Raw genomic sequence first — 13,370 nt, 5'->3', positions numbered from 1 at the left:
CTCATAAAAAAAATTAAACATCAGTTTTCCCACCTAAGCTTAACTCCGGTGACGGAAACCGCCAGAGGGGCCCGCCATAACAGCTAGTTTTTTAAATTATCCCCAAATTCTCCCGATTTCCCATTGATTTAAACCTAACTTCTTCATTTCTACATCTATTTCGTGAAGATTGAAGTTTTTTTTTGCCATTTTCTTCACAAATTCTGATTTTGGGTGATCCTTAACAATCCCACATCCTCAAATTATCAAATTATTGAAGATTGTACTCGGCCCTGAATCAATTGAACTGTTCGACGACTAACAGCGAAAAGGTAAGCAATTTTCATGAATTCTGTTGTAATTTTTTGCAATTGTTTGCGTGATTATGTTACAACTGCTAAGTATAATTGAAATTGCATGTTTTCTGTTATTAATTCAACCCCAATTTCATATTGTAAATAATTAGGGTTCATGTAAGTGTAAATTAATTTGGGGGTTTTTGATATTTCAATTAGGCAGTAAAATTAGGGTTAGATTATGGTAATTGTGTTCAAATACAATTAACTTCAATGAAAATTTGGCAGTAGAAATGGTCACACTACCTCCGAATTACGAGAACAGTTTTTTTCCAGAAGTCGAATCTATTCTTCGTCGCCGTTTGTTTTCTGAAACCTCTGTCATATAACAATCAGGTTCAGGAAACAGAAATTGAAGCAGCTCAGGTACGAGTAATTGTTGTTGCTCATCCACGGATTCGGTATTTATAAGATCAAACACGTTTTTGTTTGCAATCCTTAAGCCATTAAGGATACAAATCAGACCAAAAACCAAGCTATAAGCAAATTATAAGATGAACTTTGGCTCATTTACTACCCAAATTAAGGATTTGTAAAGAAAATCGCAAAAAAAAAAAACTTCAATCTTCAACAATTTGATGTGGAAATGAAGAAGGTTGTTTAAATAGGAAAAAAATCGAGAGAATTTGGGGATAATTTCAAAAACTAGCTGTTATGGCGGGCACCACTGGTGGTTTCCGTCACCAGAGTTAGGCTTAGGTGGGAAAACTGATGATTAGTTTTTTTATAAGGTGGTAAAGTAAATCTTTTTTTTTTTTGGAGGTGGTAAATTCAATAAAGTCGTTATTTGAAGGTGGTAAAAATCAAAATTTCCTTAATCAAATTCTATATTTCGAGAAATTGACGTTAAACAAATTCTATATATGCTAAAATTTGTAATATATTTAGATAAAATTCCTAATATAAAAAGATAATGTTTTATATTTATTTAATTTAAACAGGGAAATCTCATTTATCAATTTGCTTACGTATCATTTAAATTATTTAATTCAAAAAGAAATTAATAATCTCGTATTTAATTGACTACCACTAAAATTTATTATCCTACATGGCGCGCTGAAAAAATTAAATCCTACATGACTCTTTAAAAACTCAGGAAAAAAACTCTCTTTATATATATACTAGGTTAGAACCCGTGCGATGCACGGTTTATATAAATTTGTACATTTTAATAATAAATCGCTATTATACATGAATATAAATAAGAATTACGTACATTTTGTAATTTAAAATCTTTTATTTTCATCAAAACTATGATATAGTAGTTGTTTGACGTCGTCTAATTCATTGTTAAATGTAGGAGATAATTTATTAGCGTGTTATTAAAAAAAATTAACTTCCTACGATAAATTGATATGTTTTAGTTGTAAGATAGAAGCTTTTAACATTTAAATTTCAAAAATGTTAAATAGGATAACTCCACCCAAAAAAAAAAAAAAAAAAAAAAAAAAAAAAAAAGATGACATCATAATTGCATTTAGGCGGTTTTTTTATTAACAGAACGAAACGTGGGTAGTGATGATGATCTTCTATTTTAGTAATAGTTAATAGATAGATTATTTGGTATTTTATCGAAAACAAAACTCTAAACTAACAATCTTATTCTAAATTAACTTTTTAATCTATCCAAGGTGGCGTGACACTTGGCGAAAAGTTGGAACGTCAAGTGTCGCTATTTCGTGACCTGGCTAAAAGTTTAGCTTTATATATTAGTTATATGATATATATATAGATTCAACAGCAAAGCCGGAGAAATGAAGGTGGGTAGGATTCCAATTGTGGATCAAAGGAGGAAGAAAATGAAGGAAGAAGAAGGTGGTCAGATCCGGTGGTGGTTTTCAAGAATATGAAGGAGATAGTGGTCGGTTTTGATGGTGATCGCAAGAAGAAGGATGGTGATTTATAAAAATGCCCTTCGCTTTTTTTTTTTAATTGAAGTTACAATTTAAACCCTATGATTTTATCAAGGTGATTAACCTAGTCTTACTAGAGGTATTTTGGGGTAGCTTGTGGGATATATGGGATTGATGAAAAAATAAAAAGGAAATGGCAATTGAAAGAAGCTCAAATTTGGCTTTAACTGATATTAGATACAAATATTTCATAGGCAAGGTTTAACTTGGACGCTTACAAGTTACAACTATGCGTGAACTCACGGTCTCTCACTGATTAATGATATCCATCTTAGGATTAGGAAATGGAAGCCCAGCTAATATCATCTCAAAGGAAGCTTTAATTAATAATCTAAGAATTCTTAATCTGTCAATTGAGAATTTTGATAAAGACTTTTTAAAGAAAATTGGGGCAAAAAGCCAAATATTAGGAAAGTTCATCCTTAGGGAAGAAAAGTCAAATGCTCCTGCAGAGAGAGGGCAATTTACTAGGCAGAGTGTGGAGATTGACTTATCTAATTCTCTATTGTCTAAGTTTTGGTTGAATGGCAAAATATGGAGAATTCAATATGACGTAATTAAAATGATATGATATAACTGTGGTAAGTTGAAGCATGTAAAGGATCAATGTGCATCAAATCATGTCAGTGAGAAAAATGAATATTGATCAAACTAATGATCGCCTGAATAAGGTTGAAAATCCTTTGCCACCTATAGTCTTAAACTTGATGAACACAATGATTTTGGCTCATGGATACCTGTTTAAAAACCTATTAAATGAAGAACTTCATAATCTGGAAATATGCAACAAGAAGAACAAGTGGTATGACACATGACATGTCCAAGCAACATTATGGTGCTAGTGCAACAGTCAATCATGGTACTTAGGAAGGTGGAGATGATATTAGCTCAAGATTTGCGACGCTTGCTAAGGAAGATGGTCAACATGATTTTTTCAAAAAGAGACTACGGAGTACATAGTAGTGAGGGATGTGGAAGGGCCTGCTACAGCTTCAAATTTCGAGCAGGATCTTTGAAGCAATGAATTGTAAGAAACATAATGATACAGCAACATAGTGATTTATCACATGAAATATGGCCGACCTACTTTGCTATCACCATTTAAACCATAATTTAAACCTAGATTGCAACCCTGTAATATGAATCAAAAAGATTTTGGACTTTTACCCCATGTCATTTAAATCAATCTCGCGTAGGCTCACCAAATTAAGGTATACATAAACTCAAGGGGTGGAGCAAATTTCTGAAAACAATCCCTCTCATTCTCAAAAAATTCCGAGCTGTATATTAGGGGAAGAAAAACCCAGTCATGTCCAAAAGAGCAAAAAAATCACTTAGAAGAAGCCACCTTCTTTGAGCTTCCTGCTTTCTTATCTGAATCAGCAACCTTTCGTTTGTCCTTCCTTTCCCGTTTCTTTAGAGAAGTCATATGAGCTTTCAAGATGGTAGCATATGAAGCTTGAAAACGCTGGTGTTCCTTGGGACCCACCTGAAAGAAAAATCAAAGTGAAAATCAACAGCAATACTCAAAAGTTAGGAAAAGTACCCTTTCAATCTTTCATATTCAATTGTACAATTGCAGATCTCATATAAGAACTTGTGCTCGATATAAAATTAACATTATTATAGGCAGTAACAAAAAATTGAACTTAAATAAATTCACTATGTTTTCAATTCTGATGAGCAGATCTCTGTTAACACCCCATTTATCGCAGCTGAGAAAATTAACAAACATACTGTCGGTTTAAACTTACAAAAATCAAGACACCCAATATTAACTAAAAGCAATCCAGTAAGGTTTGATGATAGACAATACCCTCTTCTTTCTATTTCTATCTATTCCTTTTTCTTTTCAACTGTTTGTAGTCTTTCTTTCATTTGTCTGGTTATACTTTTCCTTGATTGGGGTGGGGTGGGGTGGGGTGGGAAGAGGAGGGCAGGGTCTGGTATTACAAAAACCAGGCAAGGACTTGCCTATAATATGGTGAGTTGTAGATAATTAACTAGTCTTGATGCAAAAGCAACACCAAAGAGGCCAGCACAATAGTTCAATGCCGTAACTCATGCTTTATAAAGCCACAGATGAATTCAGAAGAAATGCACAACACGCATAGGTTACCATCATGTTACAGCAATATAGCAGAACAAGGGCCATTTGAATAAATTCCTAGCTTTTGGCATTCCCCTGTACCCACCTTCATCTAATTTAAGTTCTGCTTAACAAACAATGCTAATTGTTTACTTCAATTCCTTGAGATGTAAGAGGTATATAACAGATGCTCATTATGAAAACACAGTGCATGCCGGCAGGGAATATTCCATAATATATCCAAATATCCAATCACCACAACAAAGGCACATGTGTTTCGTTTACATTTCATGTAGTGCAGGCATCTAGCAACTAAGTCTGATGCATAAATACAGCACAAATGACTGCAAACCCACATAGCAAAGTGTAAATACTACAAGGACTACAAGATTTTGATTATTCAGAGAAACCAATAAGACCAAAAAGGGCAATAATCCAATAGAACTAAGCAAGAGATACAGGATCCATAACAAAATTAGCAAAATAGCCAAGTACAGAAATGTAGCAAATATAATCAATTGAAGGGGACTAGGGATCATGAAGCAGTAATATTAGTGCACCTTGAAACCAGCAATATTTCAGTGTTACACCATATGCCTTATCCTTCAAATCTACAAAGCAAAAATATATATCTTACTCCTGGATATTCAGAAGTTCATAAATCCTCATGCAACAGTTGAGGAAAAAGTAGCACAAATATCCAGGAGATGTACATCATCGGTGATCAACAACAATCAACAAGAAATTGAACCAAATAAGCTCCATGAAAACAGGCTCAATCACAACAGTCATGTCTGATACCTCACCAAACACTGATTTCTCACTACAACATACAGTATGCTCTACAAGTATCATCAGTGAGCTTGTGGGGGTTGTGAATAGCACATACTGGCCAAAACCTCTGAATATTAGCAAATTGGTGAGTCCGAAGGTTTATGAGACCAAAGGGCACAAAATCTATAGCCACACATATTTGCAGACAAAATTGAATCATGATGAAAGATTCCCGCACTTGACACTACTAACCAGAAACTCTTGGCAATGTAACCAACCTAAATTGTGAATGAAATAGCTCTTACATTTTTATACCTACATGTCTTATGCAATAAAGCCACAAATATATGTCTAGCCATTATAAATTGATAATTGTCTCCATAATAACCAGGCAACTTCTTTAGGGAACTGCTTCCCTACGAGGCTAAGGAGTACACCTTCTGCCATACAACCCTAGCTTAACCCATCAAGGTTTCCAGAGAGACGTTAAAGCACAGGCAAGACTTCCTCGCCTCATAAAGGAATCTTCTGCCTCTCCAACTGGCCCATCATAATATAAGCTCAGTTGAAATCAAATACTACCTCTATTACAAGTTATGTGCAACGATTCGACATAAAGTAGAGAGGGAAAATGTCTAATCGTTGCACATAACCTGTAACAGAGGTAGCACTTCATTTCAAAAAGCTGCTTAATCAGATTTATGTCAATTTAGACCCCAGTATAAAGATGAAAAAACTTTTGATAAGATAGAATACTGAATGGATATCTATTGGAGCACTTCTTAAATGTACAAAGAATGTAAACCTCCATAACAGAAGTACCATCTTCTAAAGCACTGAAAAGGTTTCAAAATGTGATTTAAATAGGTGAAAATATTCTCACTAATTCAAGTGTCCTAGAAGGCAACATCCTCTACGATGTAATAAAATTATACAACACACAAAATAGTAGACGGGATATTTACATGTGCCTTAACTAGTTGGCTTTGTGTCAGGGTCTAGGTCAGACTGCCCATATTGCCCCTTAGGTTATACTAGCACAAGTTTTACAACAACACACCGGCTTTGTTCCTGCTGTGTCATACAGCACACGCGTGACTATTAAGGAAGTCATACAACCGTGCTAAACATGCCTTGATGATATTGTTGAAAGTATTGTTTGACCTTACTATTAATTATTGGCACCGAAAGTATGTAGTATACAAATAAAGAAAAAAAACATAATGAGGAATGAGTAGGAGAATGTTATTGTATTACATTATATATTAGTAAAATGATAATATAAGTTTTAAAAAGAGTAATGTTAAACTGGTCATGTAAAGTTGCCAATAACACATTGTTAATCTAACACTACAGCACAAAATGACATGTTAAAGCTTTACTCAAAGTATAACTTGCAGATATTTAGTCAAGGCAAAAGGTCAAGCTAAGTCAAGGAGGATAGCTCAATGCTACCTAGCACAAAACATTCAATAAGGAATCAAGAAAAATGAAAAAAGTGGTTTCTCTAGCAGGATATGGGGTATAGGGTATTGTAAAAGGCAGCTAAACTGATATAGGCAAATAGCAACCATGAACATCAGTCAGAGTGAAAAGAAAAGGCATCACTGGTTACTAGTAATTTGTCTTTAAAAATGGTACTAAGGTATTGATACTAAACATATGAAAACTTTTTGGAAAACATAACACATTATCAAAATTAAATCCTTCAAAAACATCAAATCAACCAAAGGTATCAACCATGACGTCATTAATTAAAGACAATATAAGCAAATAAAACAACATGGATGAAGCCATTCATCAAGACTCAATTGAGGACTGATCTACACTCTTCTTCTCAACAAAGCAAACATAACAAAAATTAAAATTTGATGGGCCATGTTGGACCATGATTTTCTCGTTCTATCCTCCTTAGAAGTTATCACTTTATCAAACAAAATATTATTTCTTCACCATTCGAGAAGTGAAGGAGAACTTTGAAAACTCTCAAACTGCAAATTGCACTTCTCTATAAAAAACAAAAGGCCCTTATTTTCCTTTCCAAACAATACCCGTGAATAAACAGTGACTATCATTGCTGATTGGTTAGGTAACCTGAGGGCAACAATAGGAAGTAGATAGCTAAATTATCAAATTTCTGAGAGTTACAAATGACATTAGCAACTTTGACAACTTAGTGTCATCAGAGCATATATGGCACCAGATTAAAATGAGGTCAAAGCAATAAGTAAAGAATCACTAGAGCTAAATGTTATTTGGGGAATATTACCAGCAAAAGAATTCCTTAGGAAGCCATCAGTTTTCTAAGGTGTTGTTGTCTAGGCAAAAGCGCATTATATTAGCTTGAAGAAACGGGTGATCACAGTGATCACGAGCTGCTGACAGCTAGTATCACTTGAATGCAAAAAAAAAAAAAAAAAAAAAAAAAAACTGCCAAAAGTTTTCCTAATTCTTATACTAAAATTGGAAACACTTTTGTAGACCACAATCAAATCCATGTCACTTAGCTATTTAATTCCAGCATATTTTTTAAAATTCCATCACCAGCACACAGCTTAGCCTAACCTAAGCATCGTCTCCACGAAAATCTTTACATGTTCCAAAATACCTAGCTCCCTAATCCTACAATGGTTCCCAAAACACCACCAACACACTAATTTCATCAACACCAAATGTCCCAATATTCCAACAACAAACAGTTCATTCAAAATTCAAGTTCAAATTCAATAACACAATAACTCACTGTGGTGGAGATTGTTTTCTTGCCATCGGTAGCGCGAATTAGGCATCGGTAATCAATGGCTTCTCCGGCAGTATTCATCTTATTCCTCTGCACCTTCGACTTCATAGATGCTATAATCAAACAATGCACCATTAAAATCAAATCAAATTACACCAAATTTTAAAACTTAGGAAGAAAAATGGTACATACATCGCTTAAGAGTAACCCAAACAGAACCCTTCTCAGTATTTCTTTCATACATTGCCGTCAATTCATTCAAAAACGAGTCCGAATTTAATGGCGCCTGGAAATATACAACATAATCCAATAATTCAACAAAGAAATTTTCACTAAATTAACCTAAAATTGGAAATTGAGATTTCTGTACAATTATAATTCGATGATTTCTAGATCATGATGAAATTGAAGCGAGAGAAAAATTGTTCGGAGGAGAGAGAAATTTACCTTGACGGAGGATGAAGAAGAGGAGGGAGCTGCGGCGGAGGAGGCGCGATTGCGAGGTTGCGCCGGCGACATCACGGCGGCGCTGCGGCGGAGATGTGAATAGTACGATTGACTGAGACTGATGGAAGACCGGAGGAGAGAGAAAAAACGCAAAAAGGAATGATAGTTTCCTTCGATTGGCTTGGGTTGGAATATTTAAATGGTTATTTACTTCTTATTCACGTCTTTTTCACGTGACTTCTTTTTTTTTTTTTTAAAAAACTTTTTAATGTTGGAATTTAAAGTAATCAAGGTAGTATTATCATTTTATCTGCCATTAATTCAACTCCCAAGGTTTGAATGGTAGATAAGATGATAATATTACCTTGATTACTACTGTATCTTTGTATTTTTTTTTCCTACTTTATTTATATAAAATACTTCTACTTGCATAGAGCACTTTGTACTATATGTACAAGCTAAGAGACACACGCGATGCGTGCGTGTGCAATATAAAAAAAAAAATCTATCAAGCTCGATTTTTTTTTCTATTCAAAAAATAAGATAAAATAATTAATGGGTTTAAAAATTGTTGTTAAAAAAATATAGCTATCATAAAACCATATGTTATTATATATATATATATATAATAATAATAATAATAATAAAGTATGAATTATCTCAAAAAAAAAAAATAATGGGTTTAAAAATTGTAGTTAAAAAATATAGCTATTATAAAACCATATGTTATTAAAATGTATATATGAGGCTAAATAATAAAAGCTATCATACAAATACGTACTCTATAAAAAAAATAAAATAAAAAAAACCGCTCGTCCCTGGTCTAGGGTTCTTGTCCTTGCCTAGGGTTGGTAGCCTAGATTTCGTGTGAATTTTTCAGCAATTAATTCGTTGTGATTGTGGGTTTTCAATTCATTTTCTGTTCTACCTTGAGAATGGTTGACGACTTAATTAAAGAATGGGAGAAACTTCAATTGACAGAGGATGAGAATGTTGTAATTGGGGTTTCTCCTGTGGTTACGACTGCTGAGAACAATTTGTCTCAACTCCGTATGGCGCTTGTTGGGAAGTTGTGTACTGTAAAACCTTTTAACGTTGAAGCTATGAAAAAAACCTTGACTAATGTGTGAAGATTGAATGATAACATTGTCATCAAGATGATGGATACAAATATGTTTATCTTTCAATTTTCCAGTGAAGAGGACAAGCAGCAAGTGGTTGATGGCATGTTGTGGTTTTTCGATGATAAATTACTATTACTCTGTGAGATTAATGGTAATGAACAACCGTCTGAGATTGCGATCAACCGAACTCCTATGTGGGTAAGACTCACTGATATACCGATCAATAAACGAAGCCATGGTGTATTGAAGGAAATCAGTGACTCTCTGGGTGGATTTCTCGAACTAGATAAGTCAGACCCTCTTAGTTTGGGCAAATTTGTTTGAATTAAGGTGCTGGTGGATGTTCACAAGCCGTTGAGGAGAGGCCTATTTCTTGCAACAAGGGACTCGAAGCCGAAGTGGATTGATATCAAGTTTGAGCGTCTTTCTGATTTTTGCTATTATTGTGGTCACCTTGATCACACTGATAAGGAATGCGAAAAGAAGGAAGCAGAGGACGGTATAAAGGCCGAAGTAGTATACCAATACGGACCTTGGATGAGAGCTTCTCCATTGAAAATCACCCAATCTGCTCAAGTTGCCAGAGATATGGAGAAAAAGCTCTACGATAAGTTATGCTCAAACAAAGGTGGTCGCAAAATACTATATAATGATCCCGATGCAATAAAATTGGGTTCGGTTGGGGCTGCTAGAAAACTCAAATTTGCGTCGCCAAGGTCTGATGATAGTGATACTAGCCCTCGACAGAGAGAAGCTCGATTGGTGTTAGTAACGAATGAACATTCTCAAAAACTTGTTCTTCGTTCAAGAAGTGTGAATGCTGATAGTCAAGTAGAAGCAATGAAGGGTGGTGCTAATTTTGAGAATGTGGTTAAGGGTGAGGAAGCAGTTAGTGTTTGTCAGGGGGCAAGGGGAGAGGGCGTGTGTACTAATGCTGAAGGGCCAAGCCCTTGTGATGTTGAACTTAATAAAAATGTGAGTGTGGGGTTGTCTAGCAAAAATAAACACACTAATGGGAAAAAGGGGTGGAAGAGAGTGGAGAGAAATGGTGATGGGGATTATGTGATGGGTGATGTCAGACACTTAAATAATAGCAGTGCGGGGTCTAAGAGAGGGGCTGAAGTAAGGAATAGTGGAGAAAATGAGGAGGAACTTTCTGCCAAAAAATCAAAAATAATAAAAACTCATGATAACTCAATTAACGATGACGGGGTAAATCAAGTAGAGGGGTGTGGTGTATTCCAACCCCTCGAAGAGCAATGAAAATATTGAGTTGGAACTGTCAAGGGCTTGACAACCCTTGGACAGTTAAAGCTCTCTACGATTGGTGCTGGAGAGAGAAGCCAAATATAGTCTTTTTAATAGAGACTATGATCGATGAGGATAAGTTGGTTAGAGTTCGGAATAGATGTGGTTTTACTGATGGTATCTGTGTTAGTAGCAGAGGTAACTCTAGGGGTATGGGCTTTTGGTGGAGGGATGTGAAGGTGAATGTGAGTTCCTATTCAATCCACCATTTTATCTTAGATTTCTGTGATCATGAGAATAATCCCTGTTGGAGGGCGGTTGGGGTGTATGGGTGGCCGGAACAAGAAAATAAACATCTCACTTGGGCGATGCTCCGAAGAATCAAAGCTAGTAGTAATCTTCTTTGTGTAATGTTTGGAGATTTTAATGAGATTTTGAGTTTAGAGGAGAAGGAAGGTGGTGTTCCCCGTAGTGAGTCCCTTATGGATGCCTTCCGACATGCTATTGATGATTGCGGAATGAGAGACTTGGGGTATAAGGGCAGCATATTCACTTGGAAGAAGGGTAACTCCATGGCAACGTGGAAAAGGGAGAGGCTTGATCGATTTCTTGCGGATGGTGCTTGGTGTGATATGTTCCCACACTTTGAAGTACGCCACTTCCCGATCTACAGGTCGGATCATGCCCCAATTCTGATGAGTACAATCAATTATTATGAACGTGGAAGAAATGGAAAATCATTCAAATTTGAACCATGGTGGCTATCTAATGAAGAGTGTGAGAAGGTTGTTGAGGAGGCTTGGACTGGTTGTATAGGCTCACAAGTTGCTGGCCGAATTACTATGTGTGCTAGCAGCTTATCTTCTTGGTCGAGACGACGCTTTGGTGACTTGAAGAAAAAAATTAAAAAAACAGAAGGCAGACTCCAAGAAGTTCAGAAAATGGATCCGGATGCCAATATGCTTGAACAATTCCGCACCTTGTCTTGTAAACTTGATGAGCTTCATAGAATGGAGGAATTGTATTGGTTTGCCCGCACTAGGGCAAATGATCTCAGAGACGGGGATAAAAACACTGCATGTTTTCATCAAAAAGCAAGCAATTGGCGTCGGATTAATAATATCAAGGGCCTATATGATGATGGTGTGTGGAGGGAGAAAAAAGAGGAGCTCAAGGGGACCATTGCTGCATATTTCACCACTCTTTTTTAGACTTGTAATCCCACCGATTTTGAGTCTGCTCTTGCGGGCATTGACAATAATGTGGCAGAAGAGATGAATGAAAGCTTGTGTGAAGAGCCTACTACAGAAGAGATTAAATTTGCCTTGTTCCAGATGAACCCAAATAAGGCCCCGGGCCCCGACAGTATGCATGCTTTATTTTATCAAAAATTCTGGCATATTGTTGGGAATGATATCTGTTGTTTTGTGAAGAACCGGTGGCGGGGGGAATTGACCTTGGATGAAATTAATAAGACCTTGTGTGGTGTTAATTCCAAAATGTGATGACCCTAAACGTGTGGCCGAGTTTAGACCCATAAGTTGTTGCAATGTTGTATATAAAATTATCTCGAAAGTCTTGTCGAATAAACTGAAACCTTTTCTCGATAAAATTATCTCAATCAATCAGAGTGTTTTTATCCCGAAAAGGCTAATTACTGATAATGCCCTTATTGCTTTTGAGACTTTTCATGCTATGAAGAGAGGGGATGAAGGGAAAGATGGGTCAATAGCTCTGAAACTGGATATGAGCAAGGCATATGACAGGGTTGAGTGGGGTTTTCTGGAAAAAGTATTGTATAAAATGGGATTCTGTGATAGTTGGGTTCAAAGGATTATGGATTGTGTGTTAAGTGTCTCGTTTGCTTTTAAAATTAATGGGGAAATTTCTGGCTCTGTGGTCCCAACAAGGGGTCTTCGACAAGGTGACCCTATATCTCCCTATTTGTTTCTCATTGTTGCTGATGCGTTCTCGACAATGTTGTCCAAGGCCGCGAATGATAGATTGATCCATGGGGCAAGAGTGTGTAGGGGAGCCCCCCAGGGTATCTCATTTATTTTTTGTCGATGATAGCTTACTTTTTGCTAAAGCTACTGTTAGTGAGTGCTCGATGATAGCTGACATTATCAGCAAGTATGAAAGAGCATCTGGTCAAAGTGTCAATCTGACAAAAATAGATGTGGTCTTTAGCAAAGGTGTAATTGAATCCCGACGACGAGAAATCGTGGATATTTTGGGGGTGAGAGAAGTTGATAATCATGAAAAGTACTTGGGATTGCCGATAATCATTGGGAAATCGAAGAAAGCAATTTTTACCGCAATAAAGGAGAGAATTTGGTGGAAAATCCAAGGGTGGAAAGAGAAGCTCCTGTCTAGACCCGGAAAAGAAATTTTGATTAAGGCGGTTGCCCAGGCAATACCGACTTATATGATGAGTATTTTCAGAATTCCGGAGACATTGATTGATGGATTCATGCATTACTTGCTCGATTTTGGTGGGGGTCTACAGAGACTACTAGGAAAATACATTGGCACAACTGGGATTCTTTGTGTAAACCAAAATCGATGGGGGGTTTGGGATTTAGGGATCTCAAAGTGTTTAATCAAGCTCTCTTAGCTAAGAAAATGTGGACACTATACAACAACCCAAATCCGTTACTCCATGCAATACTCAAGGCTTGTTATTTCAAAAATAGTTCA

The 13,370-nt window shown here is 36.1% G+C and overlaps 1 protein-coding gene across 1 annotated transcript; it reads right to left on the bottom strand.

Moving 5' to 3' along the window:
• Positions 1–3,259: 3,259 nt before the first annotated feature.
• Positions 3,260–8,726, bottom strand: LOC110713684 (signal recognition particle 14 kDa protein-like). The gene is made up of 4 exons (XM_021892142.1): positions 8,299–8,726; positions 8,044–8,137; positions 7,855–7,964; positions 3,260–3,737 (listed from the first exon to the last, which is right to left on the bottom strand). Exons 1-4 carry the CDS (start codon positions 8,368–8,370, stop codon positions 3,579–3,581), a joined length of 435 nt encoding a protein of 144 aa, XP_021747834.1. The 5' UTR covers positions 8,371–8,726; the 3' UTR covers positions 3,260–3,578.
• Positions 8,727–13,370: the final 4,644 nt, after the last annotated feature.

Source organism: Chenopodium quinoa, unplaced genomic scaffold (genome assembly GCF_001683475.1).
Source record: "Chenopodium quinoa cultivar QQ74 unplaced genomic scaffold, ASM168347v1, whole genome shotgun sequence".
Classification (NCBI taxonomy): Eukaryota; Viridiplantae; Streptophyta; class Magnoliopsida; order Caryophyllales; family Amaranthaceae; genus Chenopodium; species Chenopodium quinoa.
The sequence above is the reverse complement of the archived record's forward strand: the minus strand, read 5'-3'. Positions and strand labels throughout refer to the sequence as shown.